The following is a 26,506-nucleotide window of genomic DNA, read 5'->3' as shown; positions in this document are numbered from 1 at the left end:
TGGTTTCAGTAAAATCTATCAAATCAGTAAAATGTCTAAATGCAGTACAATTTGTATTTTCAGTAAAATAAAGAATAGATTTTTAGTATTACGTTTCCAAAACGCTGATTTCAGAAACTTTTGTGGTTTCAGTTAAATCTAACAATTCAGTAAAATATCTGAATGCAGTACAATTTTTATTTTCAGTAAAATAAAGAATGGATTTTCAGTAAAGTATGACGTTTCCAAAAAGCTTATTTCAGTAAATTTCGTAGTTTCAGTAAAATAAAGTGAATAGTTTCATTAACGTCTGTAGCTCAGTAACTTCGCAGCCACCAGGATCAGTTCTATTTCATATATGCACAATATGGTCATGGACTAGCTAGCTACTCAGTATACTGTGAAATGTTCCCTGCAGTTTAATTTTCACCTTTTTGCCCTCCCTATTGAGGGTGAATTTATCATTACAAGTATACATCACAATAAACCTAGTACCCCGGTAATAAACAATGTAGGGCAAAATCAACACTGGGCGAAACTTTATTTCATGGGCAAAAGGCGAAAGTTTGAATGGGCGAAAAGTATTCTGGTATACACTATGATCCCAGATACACAGCCTTCATGTAACATTATATACCATGGTCTGTCTGTCCGTCATACACAGCCTTCATGTAACACTACATACCATGGTCTGTCTGTCCATCATACACAGCCTTCATGTAACACTACATACCATGGTCTGTCTGTCCATCATACACAGCCTTCATGTAACACTACATACCATGGTCTGTCTGTCCATCATACACAGCCTTCATGTAACACTACATACCATGGTCTGTCTGTCCATCATACACAGCCTTCATGTAACACTACATACCATGGTCTGTCTGTCCATCATACACAGCCTTCATGTAACACTACATACCATGGTCTGTCTGTCCATCATACACAGCCTTCATGTAACACTACATACCATGGTCTGTCTGTCCATCATACACAGCCTTCATGTAACACTACATACCATGGTCTGTCTGTCCATCATACACAGCCTTCATGTAACACTACATACCATGGTCTGTCTGTCCATCATACACAGCCTTCATGTAACACTACATACCATGGTCTGTCTGTCCATCATACACAGCCTTCATGTAACACTACATACCATGGTCTGTCTGTCCATCATACACAGCCTTCATGTAACACTACATACCATGGTCTGTCTGTCCATCATACACAGCCTTCATGTAACACTACATACCATGGTCTGTCTGTCCATCATACACAGCCTTCATGTAACACTACATACCATGGTCTGTCTGTCCATCATACACAGCCTTCATGTAACACTACATACCATGGTCTGTCTGTCCATCATACACAGCCTTCATGTAACATTATATACCATGGTCTGTCTGTCCATCATACACAGCCTTCATGTAACATTACATGTGGATCATGATATAACGTTCAGGCAATATTTATGCATCTGGTAATACAAAGCAATTTGTTGTTATCATCTGTAGATATTTTTATATTTATCATGGAAAAATGTGTGTAATTTAACTCTATTATAAAATCTATTGAAAGTTTATATTTCTTAATTGTTATTGTTAATAGTTTAATCAGAACGAAGTATCAAAATTCATGTATTAAGTTATTTGATACAGAATTGTGAAAATATACCATGGTCTGTCTGTCCTTCATCAATTATTCTTTTCATTTAAATGATTTCTTCTAAAGAACCATAAGGCCTAGGATCATCATATTTGGTCTGTAGTTTGTTGTTCAGGGTTTAATATCCTCATTGTAGCCAACGTTTTTTTATGACCCTTGATTTACGAGGATGTTAAACCCATATGCTTTTCGTAATATGATGATATTGATATTCTAGAATGTTCAATCTGATTGTTACATTGTTGGCTGTTTTGTTTTACAGAGTGATGTTGAAAAGCTTGAAGGCCTACCAGTCGCTCCATTCATGGATAGAGAGAAAGTGAACAAGTCCTCTTCACAGATAGGGTTCATCAAGTACGCTCTGCTGCCTCTGTTTGAATCTCTAGGGGAGTTATTCCCTGTCATAGAGGTAAGCTTTATCGAAATAGGATTCTGATGATTACACTAAAGTGTTGATGTGTTGTGTGTTACAGACCCTTTCTGGGAGTAATTATTAGGAGGTAAGTGATTAATACACAACGAAGTGGAGGAACCTTGGATAATTAAAAGCATGCAAAATATGCAAAAAATTCACTCAATTCCGTTCTGATTTTATCATAGACAGAAATCCTAGTGACCCATTTAGGATTTAAGGGTACATGTATTGCCTCGTGATCATAATGGACCTGTAACAGGAGAAAGAGAAATGCAACGGCCAGACTGGGAATCGAACCCAGGACCCTCTCAACTCTAGAAGGACACTTTTTTTGTCAAGTTTGACTGCGCGAAAATATCCTGGTATAGAGTAGTACTCTGGCTCAGTCACACTTCATTTATATGCAAAATAACATTAAGGGGAGAATTTACTCTGTGTAGGAAAAAGTAAATTGAAATTATTCATTGTTTTGCCCCTTGTGGGACAGGGGTCCTTAAACCTTGACAACGAAAGTTTGTAGACTACTGTCCAATTTGGCTCCGAGTTCAGTGCAAGAGTGGTGACTATGTTACCAATTTTCATTTTGAAAACGTATTTGAAGTCTCGTATCATCTAGCTGGTATGGTCGGCACTGGAGACTGTGTAATATGGTACAGGATATGGTGGCAAAGTTACCTGTTTAACTTTGACCATGTATGTTTATAGACTTGTACCATCTAATTGGTACGGTCGGCACTGGAGTCGGTGTAATATGGTACAGGATATGGTGGCAACGTTACCTGTTTAACTTTGACCATGTATGTTTATAGACTTGTACCATCTAATTGGTACGGTGGGCACTGGAGTCGGTGTAATATGGTACAGGATATGGTGGCAAAGTTACCTGTTTAACTTTGACCATGTATGTTTATAGACTTGTACCATATAATTGGTACGGTCGGCACTGGAGTCGGTGTAAGAGAATCGGTGATGATGTTACCAGTTTGATAATGACAATGTCTGTTTTAGGAGGATATTATCAAGCCAGTACGGACTGCACTCGATTACTACACAGAAATGCACAGGGCATTAGAGGAAGAGAAAAAGAAACGGGAAAGTGTTGGGGACATGTCCAAACAGAACGGCATCACACAGCCCAGTCAGAACAAGGTCTCGGCATAACACTCCTCCCACAGTGACTCGTAGTGGACAAGTTATCTCTTAGGGGTGTAACATGCAGACTGACACCCCTTCTTTGTATAATGGTGCAATCTCCCCTTTGTTTTGGTGGATTCCATTTTAGAATAAAGGGAACAGAAAGATTACTATACGTGATATTCTTTTATGATACAAAAGCTGATAACTTCAGATTTAAATATGGATCTGTCAAAGTAGCGGAGTCCATATTTGATGTCTTCGAGGCTACTACGTAAGAAGAAAAACATTGTTTATGATAATTGATGATTATGTGATACGGACTTGTCTCAGGAACTGAGATGTGCAAGATTTTCGACGAGTTGTTGACCTCAGCTTTTCAATCGTCCTTGGACATGAAAGCCTGCTGTGACAATTTTTCAATTTCATGTAAAAAAGAATTGTCTTTTTTTACTTGCATTTGAATTCTTAGTGATATTCATAGTAGCACAATATTTTCTTATTTATCTGTGAATAAAACTTTTTGTAAATGATGTGAAAATGTATGGAGCTCCTCGTAGGCGGACACTTGTTTGGTTCGTGTACGGAACAGTGATAAGATATGACATATTGTATATATACTCAACTGTGGATCTACCTGTTTCAGGAACTGTGGGATATATGGCTTTTTAATGTAAAATCTTCATTGAGCTATTTTTATATTGGAAACTGACTCCAGTCATGTTAGATCTGTAGTTTCTTATTGAAATTTATACTTTGTATTTTATTGATAAAACCTAGTTGTTGGAATGCCTCCATTTGCCTTTATAGACGGTAAGGATAATGATGTCATGCTTGGGATTAGCAGTATGTTACAGGTTAAAAAAACAGGGAAGAACACACAACTGATTGACTGATGTTTATTTATGGTGCTAGCAAAATATGCCTGGCCTTTGTAGTAGAGTAGAAAAAGTAAAAAAAAAAAAAAAAAACAGTAAAGATATCTAGATAAACTTAATAACAGTCTCATTGCATTGAACCTTCACAAAATGCTTAATATAACACACAAAAACACATTCTGAAAATTTGATGTGGAAGTCACACTTTCTGGACCAATACTGAATTTTGCCTCACCAACATATAAAGACGAGGGTTATCTTCGGTGCCGAATAGGGCTGTGACAATATATTGGAAAACCGGTATATTGCAATGCACAGGCATATCGTATCACAAAACGAGAGAGGAAATATCGCTGTATCACAATATTTTTTATGTATCTGCTTGGTATTTTCACTTTGCAAGTTACTACACATCCTAACAGATATGCCGATAACCATGAAACAGGCTATTACTAGTGCGGGGAATCGGTGTAAATTTCATAATGGATGGTTGTTTTGACAAAAAATCTTAACTTTTTGTGATCCATATTATATATGATTAAGTTTTTATTCTGACAACCTTTTCTTTCTAAATTGAGCACCTTTTTCTTATGACCATATATTAGGATATGCATCACAATAAATTCATTGAACATGCTGTATTGCAATATATCATCAATCATGACTAAAAGGGGATAAAATCTGTTAGGAAAGCTAGTGTTGGACATTGCTCCGTTTTTATAACAAGAATTGAATTTATATGTTCTGAGTTGTGTAGGAAGATTTAGCCTTCTTTGCCATATAGGATAATGAAATTGCTATAAAAACTGTTGATGAGGTCAGGCATGTTTTACAAGCATCGTTTAGATATTACGAGTCCTATAAAGGTTATGGGAGGTCGATTCTGTGGACAATCGTATGTTGTTTAGTAGAAAATGGAGGGAAATGGAGTATACCAACTTTGTTATTGTATTCTTGTTTATGTAGATATTTTCACCCCGTCAGTTATAGGGTATATATATACATGTATATATCTATAAAATGTGAGATGGGATTAGTTCCCAGTGGCTCGATTTAGTATTGATATGTGTGTTTTCATGGCTGGTCCAATGGTAACACACTGGCGTTCTCTGAAGTAGTCAAAATCATTCTAAATGTGCTGTTTTCTTGCAGGTGTTAATCAAATGGTAAAGGAATCTTACAGCAAGCAAATTATTGCTGTTCGTCAGCATTTTTTGTCAGTTTTGTAAAAAAAAAAAAAGGACAAATTTTTTAAACAACATAGATAAAGTATCTCCAAATTACAGAGCTAGGTTAACACTACTGTATCTATTCTACAATAAGCCCATGCCTGGTAATAAGCCCACCCATGTCAGATACAGTTCAGTAGAATTGTTTACAAAATTTAACGCTATTTTATTGTCATAAAGTTATCCCATCCTGTAACTCAAGTCAAAGTTTACACCTTTACCACCTGGGCTTATTGCAGGATGAGTAGAGCTACAGAAACATGAGATGTGGCTTCACAATCAGAATACTGCATGTTAAATAACATGTGACTTCAGTGACTGAAGGTGTATTTTTACTAAAACAGAGTGTGCATGCAGTTGATATGATTTTAATATACAATGAATATGACAATTTGTAGACAATGTAAATATCATGTTAAATATTTATGTTATTTTCTGATGAAGTATAATGACTCGGCTCAATTTAAGCCCCTGCTGTCCAAGTTTTGCACTGGTAATTATGATGTTTTACTCATAGACACTTATGACATTGCTATGTCACATTAGAGAGTTCTCTAGCTTCCACAGCAGTGAGGAGGATTAACTTAGCACTGAATTGACCCAGCAATAAACCCATGTCTGTGAATAAGCCCACTTATATCTATAGCAATTCAGTAGAATTTCATTGTCCTGTAATACGCCCACCCCTGATTTGAGTCGGATATTATGTGTAGGGCCTATCGGAGGATAAGTCAATGGTTTTCATTTAAGTTGGGTCAGAAATAATATGCAGGTCACGACTGTTTAAAATAAAATATTAAAACAAAATTTAGTATTACAAAACATGGTCAAAAGGAAATATAATGCATCATTATTTTTTTTGTTCACAAATGTCTGGGGTTTTTGTATGATGTGCACAGTAGTTCATACAGATGTTTCATGGACAATTTGCAGAGTGTAATTTAAACTACCATAACTTGATTGAAAGGAATTTAGAAGTTATTGATTTCAAATGCATGGGCCAATCCACAGTACATGTATGTGAAAATCTTTTGGTTATCCATGTTTTATATTTTGTTGCTGATGAACATGCATTTTCCCGCTAACATTAATTTGACAAATTTTAATAGAATGCTTGTTATATACACAATGTGTTGTTTCTATTACCTCCATTTTCAATTCATTGCGTCATGCTTGTTCTATGTTACTAGGTTGTGAAGACGAACGTTTTAACTGCTAATGAATTATTCTTGTGGCGACGTATTTTTATGAACGAGATGCTTCAATTTAACACAGAATATGTGTTATGGCATGGTTTTTAATATGTATACCTGAAAGCGTGACATGCGTGACAATTATTTATGATAGACACATCTGGTATGTATACAATCCATTTTAAGTGGACCAGAACAAGCACTAAGAATTTTACTGTATACTGGGTAATGTTTGGTGCAGTTCAACTTTTCGCCTTATTCGCTCTCTGCTATGAGGGCGAATCATGACAGCTAGTATTATTACACAGCATACAGTATATAGTAATTACATGTGAAGGGCGAAATTTACACTGGGCGAATATGGGTTTTAGGGCGAATACTTGACTGAGCGAAAGTTTCCCGGTTTATGGTATTCTTCTATTTTTTTTCTGACAATTACATATGTATGGTAAAATCAAATACCTCGCAATACTGCTACGGAAATGTAGATTTCTTTTCACCACAGGGATGTCACCTGTTCATTTTGCTTGTCATATTTAGGAAAATAAATGCCATCATGACATATTGTTTCATATTAAACATTAAATACAGCATTAAATTCTAGATGTGTGTATGAAAGTTGTACTCAGAAACTGCATTAAGAAATAATGTAGTGAATTTGATATTATTTTAAAACCTTACAATTCATATGTTGATAGATTGACCTTATTGATATTTCTGGAAAAATTATTTCATACAATTATTAGAAAAATGTTTTTTTAGTCATCTGAAGACCTTTGTCACAGACGGACTTACACTAGTAATATTCTGATTAGAAGTAATGTGGGCACTTGCTGTCATAAGGGTGCCCCAAGTGATTTTAGATATGTAACCTGAATGCTTATCGTAAAAATTGTTCCCCCCTTCCATGCACTTTATTTTGTATGTGAGACAACTCCCACCAACAATCTGTAGCTGTAGCAAATACCGGGTGCATGTATACTGAATGAAAATAAGCTGTCATGAAACATTATCTGCTGATTTAGTGCCCAATGCAATACATTCAGTAGTACATTTAGTTAATTAAGGAGGATTTCAACTTAGAAGTTAGGATAGAAACCTTTATGTCTCTTCTTAGGTGGAAAACTTGTCTTAATACAAGGTATGTTAGTAAGAAAAAAACATCTAAAAGATCCCTGTGCCACTGCAGAAAATGAAACTACACAATGGAAACTTGAATTTCTGGCATGACTTTAGCTTGGATAAATCATTTTTGAAAAGAAAATAACACCCTACAGGACTTATGTGAAAACACAACGAAGATAAAAACAAAAGTTTAATCAACAAATGCATTCAGAGTGTAAAACATTCTGCAGGGCCAAACCTTTATTCAAATACTGGACTTCAGATCAATATACCATTGGTATAACCGATTGAGCTACCTGGTCAACAGAAGTGCCGTAGTCCAACTGTGCTAGTAATAATCCAACGGAAATTAAGGGGAGGTTACTGTTTATAGGGAAAACGGAAGTGTAGTGGGACAGGGATCCTTAATATAGGCGTTCCACTCACCATTCACCAGCTACTGATGCCTTTCTTAATGGCACAACTGATTGCAGGGGAGAAGGGGAGACAACTGCCCCTGGGGATTACGACCATTTTATAGAAAAGTTTCCAAAATGATTTATAGTTTAATACATTTTAAAGATGACATGTTCATTGAGGCAATAATTCATATGTATTTCATGTAGGTATACTAGGCACTTAATTGTCTCCCCTTGATATATAATTGATGTACTGCAAAATTCTTATTACCTCCCTTTATCACAATAGGAAAATCGTGAAGGAGAATGTATGTCAGAATTTAAAAAGTATCACAAGAAGGGTATTGAATTCCTTGATTATTTAAATTGGATAGGATACAACATTTTAGCAACAATACATGTATAAGTGCAATCTTTAGTTTTAACCCTTTCACCACTGTAGACCATAATTGACTCATCCATATCAATGCATGGTAGAGTCTACATGTACTAAGTAACATAGGACGGAAAAGTGGGTTAAAAGTGGAGACATTTTCATTGATATATGTGACAACAGATTTGTTTACGTTATTCGAATCTGAAGAGAAGACAGTTATACAATGTATTGATCATTCTTTTTTCATGTATTTTTAGGTCACCTGAGCTTTAGCTCAAGTGACCTATTGCTATCCGTTTTCGTCCGTCGTCGTCCGTCGTCCGTCGTCCGTAAACATTTTACATTTCAAACTTAAAGTCAAGTTCTGCTGGGCCGATTGAACTAAAAGTTGGAAGGAATGATCGCCTCATGGTCCTGACAAAGTGTTGTTATTTTTCGGGTCGATCAGAAATCCAATATGGCCGCCACGGCCGCCATTTTGAAAACCAATTTCAAACTTAAAGTCAAGTTCTGCTGGGCCGATTGAACTGAAAGTTGGTAGGAATGATCGCCTCATGGTCCTGACAAAGTGTTGTTATTTTTCGGGTCGATCAGAAATCCAATATGGCCGCCACGGCCGCCATTTTGAAAACCTATTTCAAACTTAAAGTCAAGTTCTGCTGGACCGATTGAACTGAAAGTTGGTAGGAATGATCGCCTCATGGTCCTGACAAAGTGTTGTTATTTTTCGGGTCGATCAGAAATCCAATATGGCCGCCACGGCCGCCATTTTGAAAACCTATTTCAAACTTAAAGTCAAGTTCTGCTGGACCGATTGAACTGAAAGTTGGTAGGAATGATCGCCTCATGGTCCTGACAAAGTGTTGTTATTTTTCGGGTCGATCAGAAATCCAATATGGCCGCCACGGCCGCCATTTTGAAAACCTATTTCAAACTTAAAGTCAAGTTCTGCTGGACCGATTGAACTGAAAGTTGGTAGGAATGATCGCCTCATGGTCCTGACAAAGTGTTGTTATTTTTCGGGTCAATCAGAAATACAATTTGGCTGCCATGGCCGCTATTTTGCTACTAAGTTCTAATAGGCCGATCTCACTTAAAATTGGTCTAGGAATGATCAGCTCATGGTCCTGACAAAGTTAAGTTAACATTATACTATTTTTTACTCAAATTGGTACATATTTCAACAACAAAAATAAATACTGTAGACTCAGGTGACCGTTAAGGCCCATGGGCCTCTTGTTTCTAGACATGATAAGATGTAAGATTTCTCTTTTTACATTGTTCTCTTGCAATATTTTTCTACACATATATTTGATGATTTAGACATCTTGTCTAACAGGCCACTTGTCTGTCATCAGTTTACCTGTACAAACATGTTATTGTAAATGAGATATAAAAACCACTTTACGGTAAAGTTAAATTTGTTTGTTGCGAAGTTATTATATTTCCAGCATCACTTTTATATTGAAATGTGTCTTTCCAGCTACTTATCTTTTCCCAAACTGACGACACAGATGTATGCATAGTTGGTATTGCTGCCATGGGTCTATCATCGAGTTGTTGCTGAGTATTTGCAGATGATTGTACATCAGTCTTTTACTCTTTGATATTGATCAATGATTCGTTTTAGTTGCTGACGACCCGTCTTGGTTTCCCCATCTTCATCCAGTTTCTGTTGAGGTTTGCAGACAGTTGTACCTCAATCTTTTACTTTTTGATATTGATCAATGATTCGTTTTAGTCGCTGACGACCCGTCTTGGTTTCTCCATCTTCATCCAGATTCTGTTGAGGTTTGCAGACAGTTGTACATCAATCTTTTACTCTTTGACATTGATCAATGATTCGTTTTAGTTGCTGACGACCCGTCTTGGTTTCCCCATCTTCATCCAGTTTCTGTTGAGGTTTGCAGACAGTTGTACCTCAATCTTTAATTTTTGATATTGATCAATGATTTGTTTTAGTCGCTGACGACCCGTCTTGGTTTCTCCATCTTCATCCAGATTCTGTTGAGGTTTGCAGACTGTTGTACATCAATCTTTTACTCTTTGATATTGATCAATGATTTGTTTAAGTCGCTGACGACCCGTCTTGGTTTTTCCATCTTCATCAAGATTCTGTTGAGGTTTGCAGAAAATTGTACATCAATCTTTTCCTCTTTGATATCGATCAATGATTTGTTTAAGTCGCTGACAACCCGTCTTGGTTTCTCCATCTTCATCCAGTTTCTGTCATGTATATATCAGTGTGAAAAGCTGTTCAAAATGAGCATTGTACTGATTCAATATACTTTTGAGACTCAATGACTTTAATTGCTTCAGTAGAACTCTGGTGATTATTAGTCCTCCACTGGTGATTATTAGTCCTTAACTCGTACTAGAAGAGGGGGAAAATGTTTGCACTCCTTCCATCATTTAAGTCCACCAAACTGTGCATCACATTATCCAGGATACTTCTCTGTACACTAGTGTATTTACTGAATTTGGTATGTTATCACTGGGTAGCAGCAGTTAGCTTATCAAATACTGTCAAATAGTGAAATGGGTCTTATGCCCATCTGTATATGGTTATAGCCCCTATGTATCGTATTGTCCATGACATACAAATATTGTACGCAAATACATCTTTTTGGTGGCCGTATGTTGCATCCTGAAATTTGTTCATTCGTTTGTTGTGTTTTATACTAATTGTGGTTCTGAATACAAGATAATAAGACAGTCAGTCAGTTCAAGCTTTGTGCTTTAATACATCGATCGTTCACATACTCAAAGATGTACTGGTAATACATGTACACAAAACACGATAGTGGTTATAGTGTGTATCATAGTCTGCCTGTAATCCCCACTTATACGGAGTTGTAGCCCTTGGGTAACTGCATCATATTGTCCAAAGCATATCTCATATACAGTTACCAAATGGTGTATTCCACACTCTGAAATCTGGGCATTTTGTCCCTGAATATACAGAGTTATGTCTCTTTACTGCCTTAAAATGTGCTTCACCTATTACAAATACTGATTGATTAAACATTTTGACATCACAGTTGTATGCTACTAATACTGAAAATATATAACCCTACCTCCTCAATACATTTTGGATTTTTGTTAGCATCTTATGCTTTTGAATATTTTGAAACCGAATAACATCTTCGACATATACACTTTGTTATGTTTTGTGCCCGTTCCCTCGCTGCTGATTTGACATTGTAGCTATATAGGTACTGAGGGAATTTTGCTCATGTGATTTGTATGAAAATATTCCTCAATGATAATAAATCACAATACTCTAGCTTTACTGACATTTCTAGAGCATGACATGGCGCTGAGGATAATACGGATAATTTTACTCATTGTTGTATGTACAGGTACTAGGTTCCTTAAGGATTGCCTCAGTGTATAATTAATTTTTTTCGCCACAGTTGAACTTCACAATATACGCATTAAAGAACAGCACAGTTAACAAGTTGCCAATATTATTTTTACAAGTGATGGGCAAAATTTTCCTGGCATACAGTTGTAACCTATCAGAAAGGTGTGTTACATTGTAAGTATATGTGTTTGTATGCTGAATTTTCGAAGGCTCTTATCTATTATGACAAGTGAAGTCATGAAAAAGCTTTGTAGAATTTATACATTAATGTGTTATACAATGTGAAGGAGCATGATGTTGTAAAAGGTGCTTTTGTAAGGGTTCATTTTTCTATGTATTTCTGATACAGTTTATGGAATTTGTTTTTAGTGCAATCTCCTACATTCAAAATGGATTTTTTTCTCACATTTACCGTATTATAAGGTATTTATGTACATGCCAACATAATGACACAGTTATTCTGCAGCCATTTTGAAAGGATTTTTTTTGTCTATAATGTATTCAGTGATTTTTTTCCCTTTCAAAATGGCTGTAGAATAGTGATGCATTACAATACATACTACATGTGCTGTGTTACGGACGCATTACAATGCTTCATACATTGATTGACGTTGCATTACAATACCACGTACACTGTGTTACCCACGCATTATGATACTTCATACACTGTGTTACAACAATTTACCATCCTACATAAATTTTTGATTTGGTGCAAAGTCTTCATCAAATATTTACTTATAAAGACACATGGAATACTGTTGACAAAGGGAGATCTCATGCTATGTTATGCATGTGCAAGCATGTTGTATTTAATATATGTGAAGTCATGATAAATTAACTACTCAATTACATTACGATTTAAGTAGATATTTGATTCCTCCTGATATATCTGATTATTATTGTTTCTCTGTGAGATTTCTATTTTCTTCTCTCTAAAAGTTTATCATATTTATAATAAAAACTATTGAATAAACATGTTAAAGATGATGAGGTGTTCATTCTTGTTTTTAAAAGAACTTTGTTGCCAAAATTATATGCATTTGACCTGCTCACTTCGAGCTCTGTTGATTCTTGCAGCCCAGTGATACTCCGTACTCAATTTGGTAAAGTTCAATCAGCTGAACTGTAGAAGCCTTAAAAAGCTCACTCTCCTAAGTGGGCCATGCATTTCTCCTCCAGGGGAACAGGGGAACCATACCTTCCCATTAGACGTCAAGTTCCCTTGGCCATTCAGAATTTAGCAGGACAAAAGATTGACAAACCACAGATGCAAACTTGGTATGTCAGTAGAGGTAAAACTATTAAGACCTTTTTGAAACAGTCATGTTGCGTACAAAATCAGGGGTGCAAGATTCTATACACCCTTTAATATACCTATGGCTAGAAGATTGTATGCCAGGCAGTGCTAGTAAAAAGTTATGAAAATAAAGATTGGGTAAATAGTGGAGTTTTTTAAAAATCTGTCTGTGGACTGGTATTTTGAATTTAAAATTGTTCACCACAGGTAAAATTGTCAAATGTTATTGAGTGGATTACATCGGCTTCACTGCTGAGTAATTTGTTTATCCAGCTGACAAAGAACAGATAGGAAGATGAGAAGAAGGGATGAGTATATATGCAGTGAAGGAATGGAGGCGGTTGTACTTGTCAAGTCCATGAAGTACTGTTGATCACTTTTGTGTATTGCAAAATATATAATTTTGATTTAATTTTGAGGAGAGTCAACAACAAATTCAAATATCGCAAATATTTATTTGTATAGATAGAAGGGGGATATGATTACAACATTTTCATAATCACTTATTAAGTGGATGTTTTTTAAAGTTTATGTTCACCAGGCCAATTTTATCATGTTTTAAACCTAAAGCAAAGTGCCCCACTGATCAACCCACAAACCTACAACTGATGTTGGCGCCATTTCTTCAAACACAAATAACCGAGGAACCTAGGAAACTATAGATGTTTCTTTCACAAATTCAAATCGTTGCAAATATGTTGACAGAAGGACAATCAAAAAAGGAAGTATGCTTTAAATATGAAGTGACTTACAACAATGGGAAAAAATAATTCAACTCTGTTCATTAACATTCACAATTTTATATAAAGAATTCTCTTTGAAATAATGATAAAAAGACAGTGTATAAATAAATACGAATTTACAAGAAGCAATATTTCTAAAACAATGTACATTTGCAGTTTTTTATTTGCAGAAAAAGTTCAAATTGAATATAGTGATCTTATTCTGATACAACTATTTTTGAAGTTATCTCCCTTACGCTGTTATTCACATAGGTGCATCATGTCATTCTCTTTTCAGATTTCGAAAACTTTGTTTTAAAAATATGATTATTTGGATTTTTCTTTTTCCATAACATTATTTACATTATCTACCGAAATAAACTTTTGTTCCATGTAGACCAGACAACGATACAAAGCAAGAGGCTGGTATTCTGTAAGTCTGATAACTCAGAAGTCAATATGACAACACCAGATACTTTCAACACAGCCATAAGCCTAAAGGTGTTTTTGGTGCACAATAGATCCAGCTTGTCCCAATACACACAGCATCCACAGAAATCAGTCTACGCTTTGTTGTTGTACTGTGCCAACAACTTCTTGATCTCACCAATAGCCAAGCCTGGGTTGAGACCCTGTCAAATACAAATCACAAATAATCTCTCTATTCATCAATCAGCAATTCTTTGGTTATTTTTTGTACATTTCTTATTCTAATTAATATCTTAGCTTTACTGATTAACATTAGAACATTATATGAAAAATTACAAAAAGAACCACAGATCATTGAATTCAATTTTCGGATTTTATTCTATCAGAGAATTTTTTTTGGTTTAAAACTGAGAGATTTATATATTGGTATAACATGTTTCATAAAAAAACTAGTTCAAATCTCTTGGTGGGGAGGAGGGGGATATTTTTTATTGCAACAAATATCAGTCTTTATATTTATATAGTTATCTATTTGCATACAGCGAAAAGCCATTACATGTAGTATATCAAATAAAATATTTTTGCTCTCAAAATGTTTTACCGGTTTCAAATCTAGAACAACACCATTAAAATGAACTAATTAGAAGGCCATTAGATAAGATCTTAAGTACAATTTTATGTATCGCAATGAATTTACCTTAGGACAAGTCTTTGTACAATTCATTATGGTGTGACAGCGATACACAGAGAAGGAATCCTCCATCATCTGTAGGCGCTCCTGTTGGAACTCATCACGGGAGTCAATCATCCACCTGGAACACCAGAGTATATCAAGCTATTGGTCGACTTTTTAATTAAGTTTTGAGAATACGGTAATGTACTGAAAACTCTTTAAAATGGTTATGTACCCTTTCCAAGAACTATCTGAACAGATTGATTCATTGTCGATATGTAATCTGACAAGTAAGAACAAATGTTAGAGCCTGAAAAGGTATCTGCCAATCAGGAGCCATGGCAGACATCTTGGATAATGGGATTGAAATGATATGTTCGTATTCACTTAGGCTATCCGTACAAATTACCACCACCAAGCATAAACAAATTTGAGTAAAAAAACCATATAAGAAATAGTATGGCCATATTTGTTTCAGCCAATCAGAAGTGATAGATGATGACCTTGATTTTGACAAACAGTCATTCTCTATTAAGGATCTTGATAATAGTCACATAGGATTATCCAGTTAATTCCATTGCCACCAAAATGAACACTGTGGAGTCCGAAAGTGTATATGTAATACCGTGTCTATGATAGTATATCCCAGGTACATATTTTTTGTAACAATGACCCTGATCTTTGAAATTTATTAAGCCCCTATTGCACATCTACATATAAACTGATTTCACCATGTGTATTACAAATATTTTTAGACTTCTTGAATTTTAGAATTCCTGGATTCTGAGATATTCCCCAATAACTTAAATGTGGACAGATAGACAGACAGACGGATGAACACCATGGTGACTGTATATATGTATGAATACACTGAGGAATAAGACGTTAAACAACGTACCTGTATGCCTGCATCAGTACAGCAGGTCCTAGGTACTTATCCGAGTTCCACCAGTAGCTCGGACAAGAGGTACTGCAGCAGGCACACAGAATACACTCATACAGGCCGTCCTGGACAAAAATATCATATGGTTTTAAAACATCCTACTTTAAGGTAAAACTACATTATGATATCATTTATGTTGATGTCCTTGATTCTAGCAATGCTTAATAAGCATGGTTATGTACGTCAACATCGTAAAATTAAATATTTATTCTTTTGTTGATGTCATCAAATCTAGTAATACTAAATAGCGCCATGATATATCTAGACCACAACTGCCAACACCTTTTTTCAAACTATCTGGGCTGTCACATCAAATGACATCTTGATCCAGTAAATGTGTACAATTTGTTTTTTTAAAGTAAATCAAGAATACTCGATTGAATAAAGAACATCATAGGGATGAAAGTCTGATTAAAATGGTCAGAATTTGTACTTTATATTGACAAAATTTGACGTCTGACAGTCAACGTGCATACTGACCAGCTTGGCTCTGTCTTTGACGGACTGTAGATTCTGTTCCATTCCAATCTTACTCTCGTCAGACTCTATATCCTTCTGTTTTAGGTATGGCTCAATAGCCCTGTATTGGGCGTAGAAATTGCTCATGTCCTGCAATCATAATCAATATTTTATTTTTCAAAGCAAAAAAGAAATTCATCATTTCAAATAGCATTAAACCTGGAACTATATCCAGTGATATGTACGTACTTGTTGACTTTTCTATCCGATGCAAATTGTTTTTTAATTGAAATGGGGCTGTCGCCCATCATACCCTGGGCCCGTATTCTTGAAAACATTCTCATGCTCAAGCATACGTTTTGTTCTCTAACCAACTTAATTGTAACTCATTTAAATTAAGTGACAAGGTCAGATAGTCAAGTATGAACATTTAAAACAGAATATTTCTTGAATTCTCTCCCAAATTGGTCCAAGCATGTTGAAAAAAGGAAAGTTTTTAATTCGGAGCAAGAAATTGGGCTTGAGCACAGAAATTGATTTTTGAGCACAAGAATGGTTTCAGGAAGACAGGCCCTGGACTTCTGTTTAATAAAATGTTGCTCTAACCCATAAATACCTTGTCAATAGTAGTACCCTGGCTCAGGAAATTATAATACAAATGAAACTAAGGACACTTTATATTACTGTAAGTTCAAAGACTACAGAGGAATTTTCCAGTATTTTCAACCTGATTAAATTCATCTGTTACACAAGTACAAAGTTAACGTAGCCTAACAGATGATTTTAATCAGATTGCAGTATTTTGCCTGTAGCAGTGCCTGAATGGGGTCCTTATATTGAGTATTAAACAAAGAATCCTGCTTTGTTACAGAGATGAGGTTTTAAACATGACATTGAGTGTAACTTACTGGTACCAGATCCTTCACCACGTACATATGTGGCAGGGGATACACCTTCAGGGCTTTACTTGTGTTGGCATTGATTTTACTACAACAGAACAGAAACAACGTTAGAAACATCAATTTTACTACAACAGAACAAACAGAAACAACGTTAGAAACAGAAATTTTAAAAGATGTTTCCCAAATTTCAAGAAGGAAATTATTATGATGACTTGTCTTGCAGTCCTTTCAAATTTTTCATACCTTTAATATGTCATCAATATTCTTATTAGAACATTATACAAAAGTATACCAATACATATGGAAGGAAATTAAATTTACAAAAGATTTATTGTTTTAGTGCACAATATTATGAGCAATCCCTATGGACAAAATTTGGTTTAAAAAAAACATATAAAATTCATCTCTCAATAGGGGCATGAAACTGCTTTCATGGTGTGGAAGTATGCCCTCTCAAAAGTAATCACACACAAAGTTCGGAAATTCTAGCTTACAGAGTATAGACAATATTTCCTGAACAAAGTGATTTACAGTGAGAAAAGGACCATAACTCTGTATAAAGTAGTAAATAACACTCCACAATCCCAAAAGGTACTCATGCTTAATTTGGCAATTATAGTTGACAGAGTATACAAGATTAATATAATCTTTCCCCACCTTGGGAGCAAGACAGAACAAAAATCTCAACAAAAAGGGGTAGGATTCTTAAATGTCTAGCCTGAGGCTTTGCCGAAGGCCAGACTCTAAAGAATCTTACCCCAATGGTTAAGATTTTCCTGCTTTACTCCTAAAGCAGGGAATGATTACTTTCTCCCACATCAAATACAAGTGGTACTTCTTAAAATACAAATTTTGATTTTATAATTACAGGCTAATAGGCGTTATCTTCAGTGATCTGCAATTAATGACATGCACTGTTGAGGTGATGTCATAAAATTGTTATGACAGGGGAATCCGGCAGTGTGGATATCACTGTCAAATGGGAGAGAAAAGCGTGTACAGAGTGCAAACAAATATTACCATCTCTTAACACCAGTGGGGCATCCATTGTAGGACAAATTATTCATAAGGAATAAATTAAATATGCCATAAGTTAACTCACCATAGGCAAGCTAGAGTGTTGACTCCTCCGATGTTCATTGAGCATGAACCGCAGATACCTTCCCTACATGACCTTCTGAAGGTCAAAGTCGGGTCAATCTCGTTCTTGATTTTAATCAAAGCATCAAGCACCATTGGACCACATCTAAAACAAATTTGCACACATGTTAAAACTTTACCATTTTCTGCTTATGTTCTTGAAGATTTAAATACAACAAAATTATGAAAATGTTAAGAGTTTCCCAATTAACTCAGTGGTTTATAATTAACACAGTTTCTCATGTAAATGTGTCATTTTTAAGTGACTAGCTCACAGCTACAAATGAACAGTAATTTTTGTGCCAATCTCCACTGACTTTGTAACTGTCTTCTGCTGTCAAATGTCTATGTCTGAAGGCTTTTTCAAAGACCCATATTTTCTAATAAGCTATTATGAATATGAAGAGAATTGTTAAAAAAGAACACATTTAAAAGGTCACTATCATTACAACATGACACAACATTTTCTATGCTGGAAAGCCAAAGGTCTGTTCACCTTTGATGTATGTGATCACTTACTTGTTAAGGTCTACGTCATACTCTTGTAGAGAGGGTTTATCCCCAGTCTTGTCGGGGTCCTGCAATACAAATCTCTACATTCAGGCCACGAACAAATGACATATTCAGTGATTTATGGAACTGCAGTTTTAACTCATTCTTTCCCTGTGTGAATTGTCAATTTTTTAAGAACACTGTTCTGCAATGATGTCCAGGACTTGCTTGAGAAAGAGACTACAAAAATATGTAAAAAATTACTGAATATTCTGACATGAAGGACAATTTTCTTTAGAAAATCTTACAAAATGAAATTTCAAACTAGTTTAGGTTTTTTTCATTTGATACTGGCCATGGTGATACCTTTACTTTTGAGAATTGTGAAAGTGTTTGTATACATACCCATCTGTATATTTTGAATTTCTTGTACCTAGGTTGCTCTTGAGTAGCTGTAGCAGCTGCTGTTTGTGCACATCTAGTCTGTAAAAGTAAAAACAATGAAGTGCTTGTCAAAGTTTAAAGCAATTACGTGGTCACAAACTCAAACATGAGAAGTTTCTTCTTTAACACAAATACATCACTTTTGGCCTTAGTTTGGAGTGTTTTTTCCAAGTGCCAGTGGGGTAGACAATAGGTTCTGTCCACAGGCCATGACATACCAAAGACCTTAAAGATGATTTGTGTAGTTGATATTCTTATTCCCTGCTGTTCAGCGCTAATAGAGTGATGGCAATAATTGGTTGATATAATTACCCAATGTCAGTATAATGTGACCAGGTGGAATACTGTGCTGGGTGCCTTCAACCTAGTTAGAAGACAAACTCTACTGATCCAGACCAAAAACAGAATATGTTATTCTTATTTAGCAGATTTCAGGATTTGGTTTAGTTTAGTCTAGTTTTGTTTAACATCCTATTAACAGCTATTATTATACCTCTACTGAGTTTTCCCTATATAAAAACAATACGATATAATATCATATTTTCCTTAAATCACTTAAATCTCTCTATCCGAGAGCTACTCCCTCCCCAAATTAGGACTACTCCCTGCAATAAAGGACTACTCCTTGCCAGAAAGAGGACTACTCCCTCATGAATATTTGTAGGCGGAGCTTATAAGATTTCAACCAATGAAAACATTGGTAGGCGGGTCTTCTCTGTGTCGCTCATGTTGTCACATTTTCAGAACCAAATGACAACAGCGGAAATTGCCATCGATGAAGGCTGTTTTGTTGTTGTAAAGAGGAGTTACAGCAGATTTTGGACATTAACATAGCTTAAGTACAAAAGCTGTACAAAAACACTTCTTGAATGCTAGAAATGAAGATAACATCAACAACGATGCATACAGTACTCCCAATTCTATTTTTTTTCTCTTTGAAATTGTAAAAGAAAATGGATAAATGAATTCATTTGTTAAATTGCCTTTACTAATTTGTTTCGTTATAATAAAACAGTTATAGAATGGGTAATTCGGGAAATAGCACATTTATAGTCACCCTTGGTGAAAAACTATTCCCCTCGACGGCTTTGCCTCCTCGGGAAATAGTTTTTCACCTCGGGGGACCATAAATGTGCTATTTCCGTCATACCCATTCTATTACTGTATAATATAAGGTCATTTAAGGATATGCCTCCATGTGTGTTACTAGTGTATGCTTGTGACTGTGTATATGCATGCAGGAGACGGGATATATATGTTGGTGTACTTCAGGACTGCAACATTTTGTTGATTAGACATCATTCCCATGTAATTTGCATAACCAACAAAATGGTGTCATTCAGTGTGGAAAACTTTGCTTGATTAAAATTCCATTCAAATTCCGCTACAAAAGTTACTTTTAAGACAAAAACAACAATATTTTCGACAAATCATTTCTGCAAAGGTAATTATTGACATTATTCTTGACATGTGTATATGAAGCGACTTCCATACTTTAGTCATTTTGAGGAAAGTTTAAGCCCATTACAACATATATATACACTTACATGACGCTGTTATGAAATACCTTAAATGGGGTTTAATTTGCACAACCTGTTTGTCTTTCTAGCATTTATATATAGTTAGGCTCGACCCTTAGTGATAATGCTTAAATTACCTCTGTCACAAAGTTAAGACCTAATAAAAAATTGTTACGAAACAGCAGATGCTGCCAAAAAGCGTTTCGTAACTTCGTGAAAGGCTTTCATAACTAAAGATATGATAATGATTTCAGTAATTTTTATGTACTATTTCTCACTGGTTTATAGGTTAAATGCGTTTCAAATCATTTTATAACATATAACATCGTCATAAAAATTATCGAAGACATCTATCTTACAACAAGATTCTGTGAACTCGAGTGATGCATAGGCCTATACAGTAGAGTACTGGCATTACTGTACAGTACTGCCTAGGAAAGTTTGCTGACCAAGGTCAAAATAAAATGTTCTTGATCTATCTATCGACTTGTTATTTGCTTTTGACAAAATAACCAACAGATAATGATGTTTTTTCAACCGACCGACCACTAAAATATTGCTGTGAATTTACCTGACATAGTTGAACCAAGGCTCTTCTAGCCGGAGCTAGTTTCGTTACGGCTGCAGTGGCCATTTTCAGTATTTATGTAAGTTTTGCACATGCGTCAGGTATATTTCCTGTCACGACAGCCAACTTCCTGTGTTTACTTCGCAATGGCGGTGGAACCGTGATCTGAAGAGATTGAGATATTTATGCAGCTAAGCTACGCAGGTTTACATCGTAATTATGTGAAAAGGTAACTACTTATCTGACTGTAGCAAAACATTTTCCATTCGATTTTTTGAAAAGAACTGATACCATGTAGTTTGCAAATTTATAAGTGTCCGAATAGTTTCATGTTGGAACTTGCAAAACTGAAAATAGCTTTCGGTCAGTTTTGAAAGATATTTAATATTAACTTACGTATATAAAGTTGGCAGTTCTTTCGTATTTGTATGCATCTTTTTCTTATTGATGAATGATGCAGTATGCTGTTTGAACTCAGGGCTAGCCTTACTATATCTTTTTTTTTGATGAAAAGCTAGTTTTGAATTGGATTGCCTCCCTTAGGCAGTTACAGACCTTATGAAGTTATAGTTATTTTAATTTTAAATGAACTGAAAATGTGTACCTTCCTGAACACGACTCACAGGGGTACTTTACAAATGTCTGAAATAGGCATATGCTATACTGATATGGGTCACAGCACACATACACATATATATATATGTGTATGTTTTCAGTATACATGTAGCATATGACTATTTTAGACATTTGTAACAAAACCCTGTGCACGACTGAATAAATGATTAATAAAAAGATGTGAACGATCTGGTCAAAAATACAAAACAGAATTTATTATCTTAGACACAGACGTTTGAGAATATTGAGAAAAATCATTTAATTTTCTCGCAACAAAAATCTCATTAATTCTGTTGTCCGTGTGGTATGGGACAATATAGTACGTACCTCATCAATTCATGCAGAGTTGATTAAACAAAATTCCACTGTTGGTATGATGCGAAGTTATTTTGAACATCCTAGTTACGTGTATTTGAATTGATGCTTTAAATTGATAAAAAGATATTGCATTCTATTGCAACTTAACAAATATTTCTTACATATTTGCACAGATAATACACTGGACAAATAGGAAAATCTATCAACCAATCATGGCCACTCATTTTGCTTGTCAGCCTACTGAGCCACTTGCTCACAAATACCCTCTTGTACAGAAGGTGGAAAAATCACATGGAGCAGTATCGAGATATGAAGTCTTATATTTGGAAGACAAAATGCACACAAGGTTTCCTCCCCCAGGTTGGGACACATCACAGAGCTCTGAAGAGTCCATCCCTCTCTGTCAAGCACCTGCACCATGGAATGAAATTAGGAATTTGATTGGTCCAGATCCTGCTCTCTGTATCTCACCAGACAAAAGTTTGTCCAATCAAAAACAAAGACACAACAAGCCCATGTACCCCATTCCAAAGCAACATATGCCAGAACAATTGATTGGCCCAGACCCAGACTTGTGTATAACTCCAGAAAAACCTTCAGGTGGTGTTCAGAAGAGTAATTTAAAACAAGACAACGAAGATTATTTGAAAGCCAAAAATCAGCACAGGGTCCGATTTGAATTAGAAAACAGTCTTAATGATTCAGATAAAGAAAATTTGAATGATAGTGTAGGAAAATCTAGTGGATCTGGCAAAACATACAAACCATCTGCTTATGGGGGAAGTGAAGAGTATGTTGATGGAATTTCAGAAGTTCCTGAAAAAACATCTACAGTATCTTCCAACAAACCTAGACAATACGCCATCCGACAGGAGGATCAACAGACTGTTTACGTACCTTTACCATATCAAACGAACACGGACAAAGTGCAAATCGATAAAAGTGCTGAAACATACTATTCGGTCTTACCAACAGTGTTGCCAAAATCAGAAAATGATATCGGGAAAGAAATTGTTGTAAAAACAACCAAACCGTCAAAAAAGAATTCAAAAAATGTTTTAAGTGAAACTTCAAAACGAACAGCAGCCAACACTGGCCAAAATTTAAAGCAGACTGTCATAGCTCCAGAAGTTAAACATATCGCAACAGTGCCGAAGAGGAAAGTGAGGGTCACACGAGAGTCGAAGGATCAGTTCTCGAATGACTACAAGTTTCCGTTTTCTGAAGAAGGTGAGACAGCTTTAGAATATGAACATGTTTTTACGAGGCCAGAGTATAACAGTACTCTTAGGATGAAAACAGAACTGGAACATATCAGAGGTTGTGAAGTCGATGTGGAAAAGGCACTCGAACGTAAACTCCAGACATCAAACAAAAAACAGACAGAAATCAGGGAAAAGGTGAGAATCATATCCAAAAGATATACAGGTTCATTGTACAGGTCTTTCATTCACACTTATTTTGCATATGACACATTATGTTATATACTTTCAAAATGATTCTTTAGTATTATATTTTATTATTTTATTATCAGATGAAATTTCTAAACATGTCTTGATAATTATAAGATAATAGCATTTTTGAAATACATATAAATACCAAATGGGGATGCATTTTTCAATGCTGTCTGAATTTAATATCCAAATTAAATCTGTACATGAAATATTTAAATGTAATTATTTATTTCATAGGCTGCATCCCGCGTAAACCAAGCTGATGAGGAGTTTGCAGGCCTTGTATCACTACATATTCCCGTAGACAACTTACGCTCCCAGGTGGAGAAGGAAAAAACCAGCAGGGTGAAATCAAGTCAAGTTGTCAAGTCACAGGTAAACATGGGCGACATTTATCAGGATATTTTTGGAATGGTACCCAGCTAGGTCCAAGAAGAAAAAGTCTCAGCAAGTGATATTTATAAGAAATAGATAAATATAAAAAATGTCAATTTGAACTGCATGAAATTATGATTTATGTTCTGATATGAAGGAGGATATGCATTCGAACATGTAAGATAATACGATCAAGGGCGATAACTCATAAAAATTGTGGTTTATTCATGCACAAGTTCATATATATTAATATGATGGGTAATTATAATTAAGCAGATGTAGAAATGTTTTGTTGAAGACCACGTTATTATGTTAGAAAAGAAGATATATCAATTGCAGTTTCAATTATACTTACACTAGTTTTCAGTTTCTATCGAAATGTTTCTTTGGCAAAAGTTTAGATAAACGAAGAATATAAATAAAATTCCCTTTTATTAAAAAAATAAATAAATATCTATTTGTTCTAGGTATACAAGGACAGGAAGGAACCAGATTTGATGGAACTCTTCACACCCGACCTCCAAAAGGAATATCCAGAGTTGTCTGTCCCTGGATTGTCCACGCCGACTGAATCTCTATCCACAGCATCACAGCGCAGTGCTTTTGACTTGTATAGACACAATAGGGTTTGGGAAGGAACAAGTAACTTCAGAGGAAGCAGCAAATAGTTATTATAAAATGTATTGTAGATCTGTTGTTTGTTTCCAGGCTAGCTCAGATGTCAACGACCTATAAGAAACTGTTGACTCATTCACCCCTGAAAACACATTTGAAATCTTCCAATTCAAAGGTTGGAATAGTTCACTATGAAATTTGAGGGGTGAATGAGTTAATGACTTACATCACTCTTGGGCATATCTGATAGTGCTTCATCTGTTTAGAAAACTAGGTTTCCAGATCGTGAAACACTGAATCACACAAATGTCATTTAGGTGCATGGATATATGTAATCTAAACAAATTGTTAGTTTTAACTTTTGTCTTCGTTTATGGGGCCACTGATATCGTTTCAGTGTTTTTGTGGTTGGTGATTGGTCTGTATTTTGTCCAAATCAGTTCATTTTTGGCAACCTGTTAAAATAGTTTTGAACACCTTACAGCGATTTGAATGACGTTAACATGTATATTGACATAACAAATCTGCTTACTAGTATGTTACGGATCCCTGTGCCACTACCAAAAACTACAACTAGGAACTGAAAATTGTTTTCCCAGCTCGACAATTGATAATTTCTAAAAGGTAATTAATACCTTGTTAGACTTATAAAAAAATAAACAGCATTACAACAGGCTTCTACCGGAATTTTACTTTGAAAATCAATGTTATATTGGGTCTTTTACAGACCTTTTCCAGCAAAATCAAAGACTAAAATCTCCAGCGATTTGCAAATTCTCAAAATACAGAGATCTAGATGTGTAACCTGAATCTTTCTAAACTCACCATATAAATACCAGACAACCCTATAATTTAACACAGGTCAGTAGTACTACATATATACTATAAATTGAGTCATAACAAAAATAATATTTGTTGTATATTTTGAATTCATTTTTATGACAATGATACAATCATACTTTAATGACCATTTTGTCACATGTGCCTCATTTCAACCCATTCTAGACATCTTTTGTTAAATTTTGGAGCTTTTAGGGTCTCCCATCAATTTTGGGCTTTTAGAGTCTCCCATCAATTTTTGGGGCTTTTAGGGTCTCCCATCAATTTTGGGGCTTTTCAAGGCCAAACCTTTGTTATTAGGCTTTTCCAAGGCCTGTATGAACTGTGTACCAGTTAACTAATATTGTTCTTAGAGTAAGAGATTTAATGGCACCAGAAAGGAATGAATCCGGGCCCTTCAATCGCTGTACGGTTGTTATAACCAATTGTGCTAACTGATCATTGAAAGTCGTCTTGCCCAGACCTTCTTCATCTATTTCTCAAGCCACACTGTAATGTTTATACCGGTAATGTCCTTTGATATTTTCATTAACTTTAATTCAGCTTGTCAGAATTTGAAGATCAGGTCTTCTCTAAATAGTTAAATTTATATGTATCCATTTTATAACTGTATGTATTTAAAGTAGGCTAACAACTTAAGTTATGAGTAGACAGAGGAAGAAAATATTTAAAATGCATCCATACTTGTGATTGTGTTTAAATGATATTATTAAAATTATATTTGTACTTTGTTTTTATAGTTTTATTTTGAGCTTGAAAAACAAGTAAAACAAACACACTGCAGCAATAGAGACAAATTATATATGTCCCCTACTGCAACACATTGACGCGATACATTCTTCTAGAAAGTTCATTTTTTTTCTCCACCTTTGTATGAAAGACCATGTGGGATATAACATATCCATATATTATCATATACTTGTATGTGA

At 35.2% G+C, this 26,506-nt stretch overlaps 3 protein-coding genes across 5 annotated transcripts in view; 2 read left to right on the top strand and 1 right to left on the bottom strand.

Annotated features, from left to right (window-relative positions):
- Nucleotides 1-5,342, top strand: part of LOC110440457 (high affinity cGMP-specific 3',5'-cyclic phosphodiesterase 9A-like) — a 70,006-nt gene extending 64,664 nt beyond the window's left edge. For both annotated transcript variants that reach the window (XM_021483557.1, XM_021483558.1), the window contains exons 12-13: nt 1,919-2,065; nt 3,080-5,342. In XM_021483557.1, coding sequence (XP_021339232.1) covers nt 1,919-2,065; nt 3,080-3,232 — 300 coding nt within the window. In that variant the 3' untranslated portion in view covers nt 3,233-5,342. The remainder of the gene's footprint in view (nt 1-1,918; nt 2,066-3,079) is intronic.
- An 8,510-nt stretch (nt 5,343-13,852) lies between these two features.
- Nucleotides 13,853-21,470, bottom strand: LOC110440487 (succinate dehydrogenase [ubiquinone] iron-sulfur subunit, mitochondrial-like). Its single transcript, XM_021483597.1, has 9 exons — nt 21,364-21,470; nt 19,234-19,311; nt 18,856-18,914; nt 18,299-18,442; nt 17,203-17,281; nt 16,316-16,444; nt 15,791-15,900; nt 14,917-15,031; nt 13,853-14,422 (listed from the first exon to the last, which is right to left on the bottom strand). The coding sequence occupies exons 1-9, from the start codon at nt 21,424-21,426 to the stop codon at nt 14,354-14,356; spliced, it is 846 nt and encodes a 281-aa protein (XP_021339272.1). The 5' UTR covers nt 21,427-21,470; the 3' UTR covers nt 13,853-14,353.
- Nucleotide 21,471: 1 nt separating this feature from the next.
- On the top strand, nt 21,472-26,292 carry LOC110440486. 2 transcript variants are annotated; one of them, XM_021483596.1, is made up of 4 exons: nt 21,472-21,564; nt 22,467-23,693; nt 23,985-24,122; nt 24,590-26,292. In XM_021483596.1, the coding sequence occupies exons 2-4, from the start codon at nt 22,506-22,508 to the stop codon at nt 24,788-24,790; spliced, it is 1,527 nt and encodes a 508-aa protein (XP_021339271.1). In that variant the 5' UTR covers nt 21,472-21,564; nt 22,467-22,505; the 3' UTR covers nt 24,791-26,292. The 2 variants fall into 2 exon arrangements, with proteins under 2 accessions (XP_021339271.1, XP_021339269.1); XM_021483594.1 differs by having other exon boundaries at nt 21,491-21,589.
- The last annotated feature ends 214 nt before the right edge of the window (nt 26,293-26,506 follow it).

This window comes from Mizuhopecten yessoensis, unplaced genomic scaffold, assembly GCF_002113885.1.
Source record: "Mizuhopecten yessoensis strain PY_sf001 unplaced genomic scaffold, ASM211388v2 scaffold11183, whole genome shotgun sequence".
NCBI lineage: Eukaryota > Metazoa > Mollusca > Bivalvia > Pectinida > Pectinidae > Mizuhopecten > Mizuhopecten yessoensis.
This window is presented reverse-complemented; position numbering and strand designations above follow the sequence as displayed.

What these genes read in the sequence shown, in the direction of transcription:
- LOC110440487 (XM_021483597.1), bottom strand. Translation starts at nt 21,426, where the DNA reads ATGGCCACTGCAGCCGTAACGAAACTAGCTCCGGCTAGAAGAGCCTTG. An exon ending in AACACTCTAGCTTGCCTATG is followed by an intron (nt 17,282 to 18,298) that starts GTGAGTTAACTT and finishes GTTCTGTTGTAG; the next exon opens with TAAAATCAATGCCAACACAA. An exon ending in TCAAAGACAGAGCCAAGCTG is followed by an intron (nt 15,901 to 16,315) that starts GTCAGTATGCAC and finishes ATTTTTGTCCAG; the next exon opens with GACGGCCTGTATGAGTGTAT.
- LOC110440486 (XM_021483596.1), top strand. Translation starts at nt 22,506, where the DNA reads ATGGCCACTCATTTTGCTTGTCAGCCTACTGAGCCACTTGCTCACAAA. An exon ending in AGACAGAAATCAGGGAAAAG is followed by an intron (nt 23,694 to 23,984) that starts GTGAGAATCATA and finishes TTTATTTCATAG; the next exon opens with GCTGCATCCCGCGTAAACCA. An exon ending in GTCAAGTTGTCAAGTCACAG is followed by an intron (nt 24,123 to 24,589) that starts GTAAACATGGGC and finishes TATTTGTTCTAG; the next exon opens with GTATACAAGGACAGGAAGGA.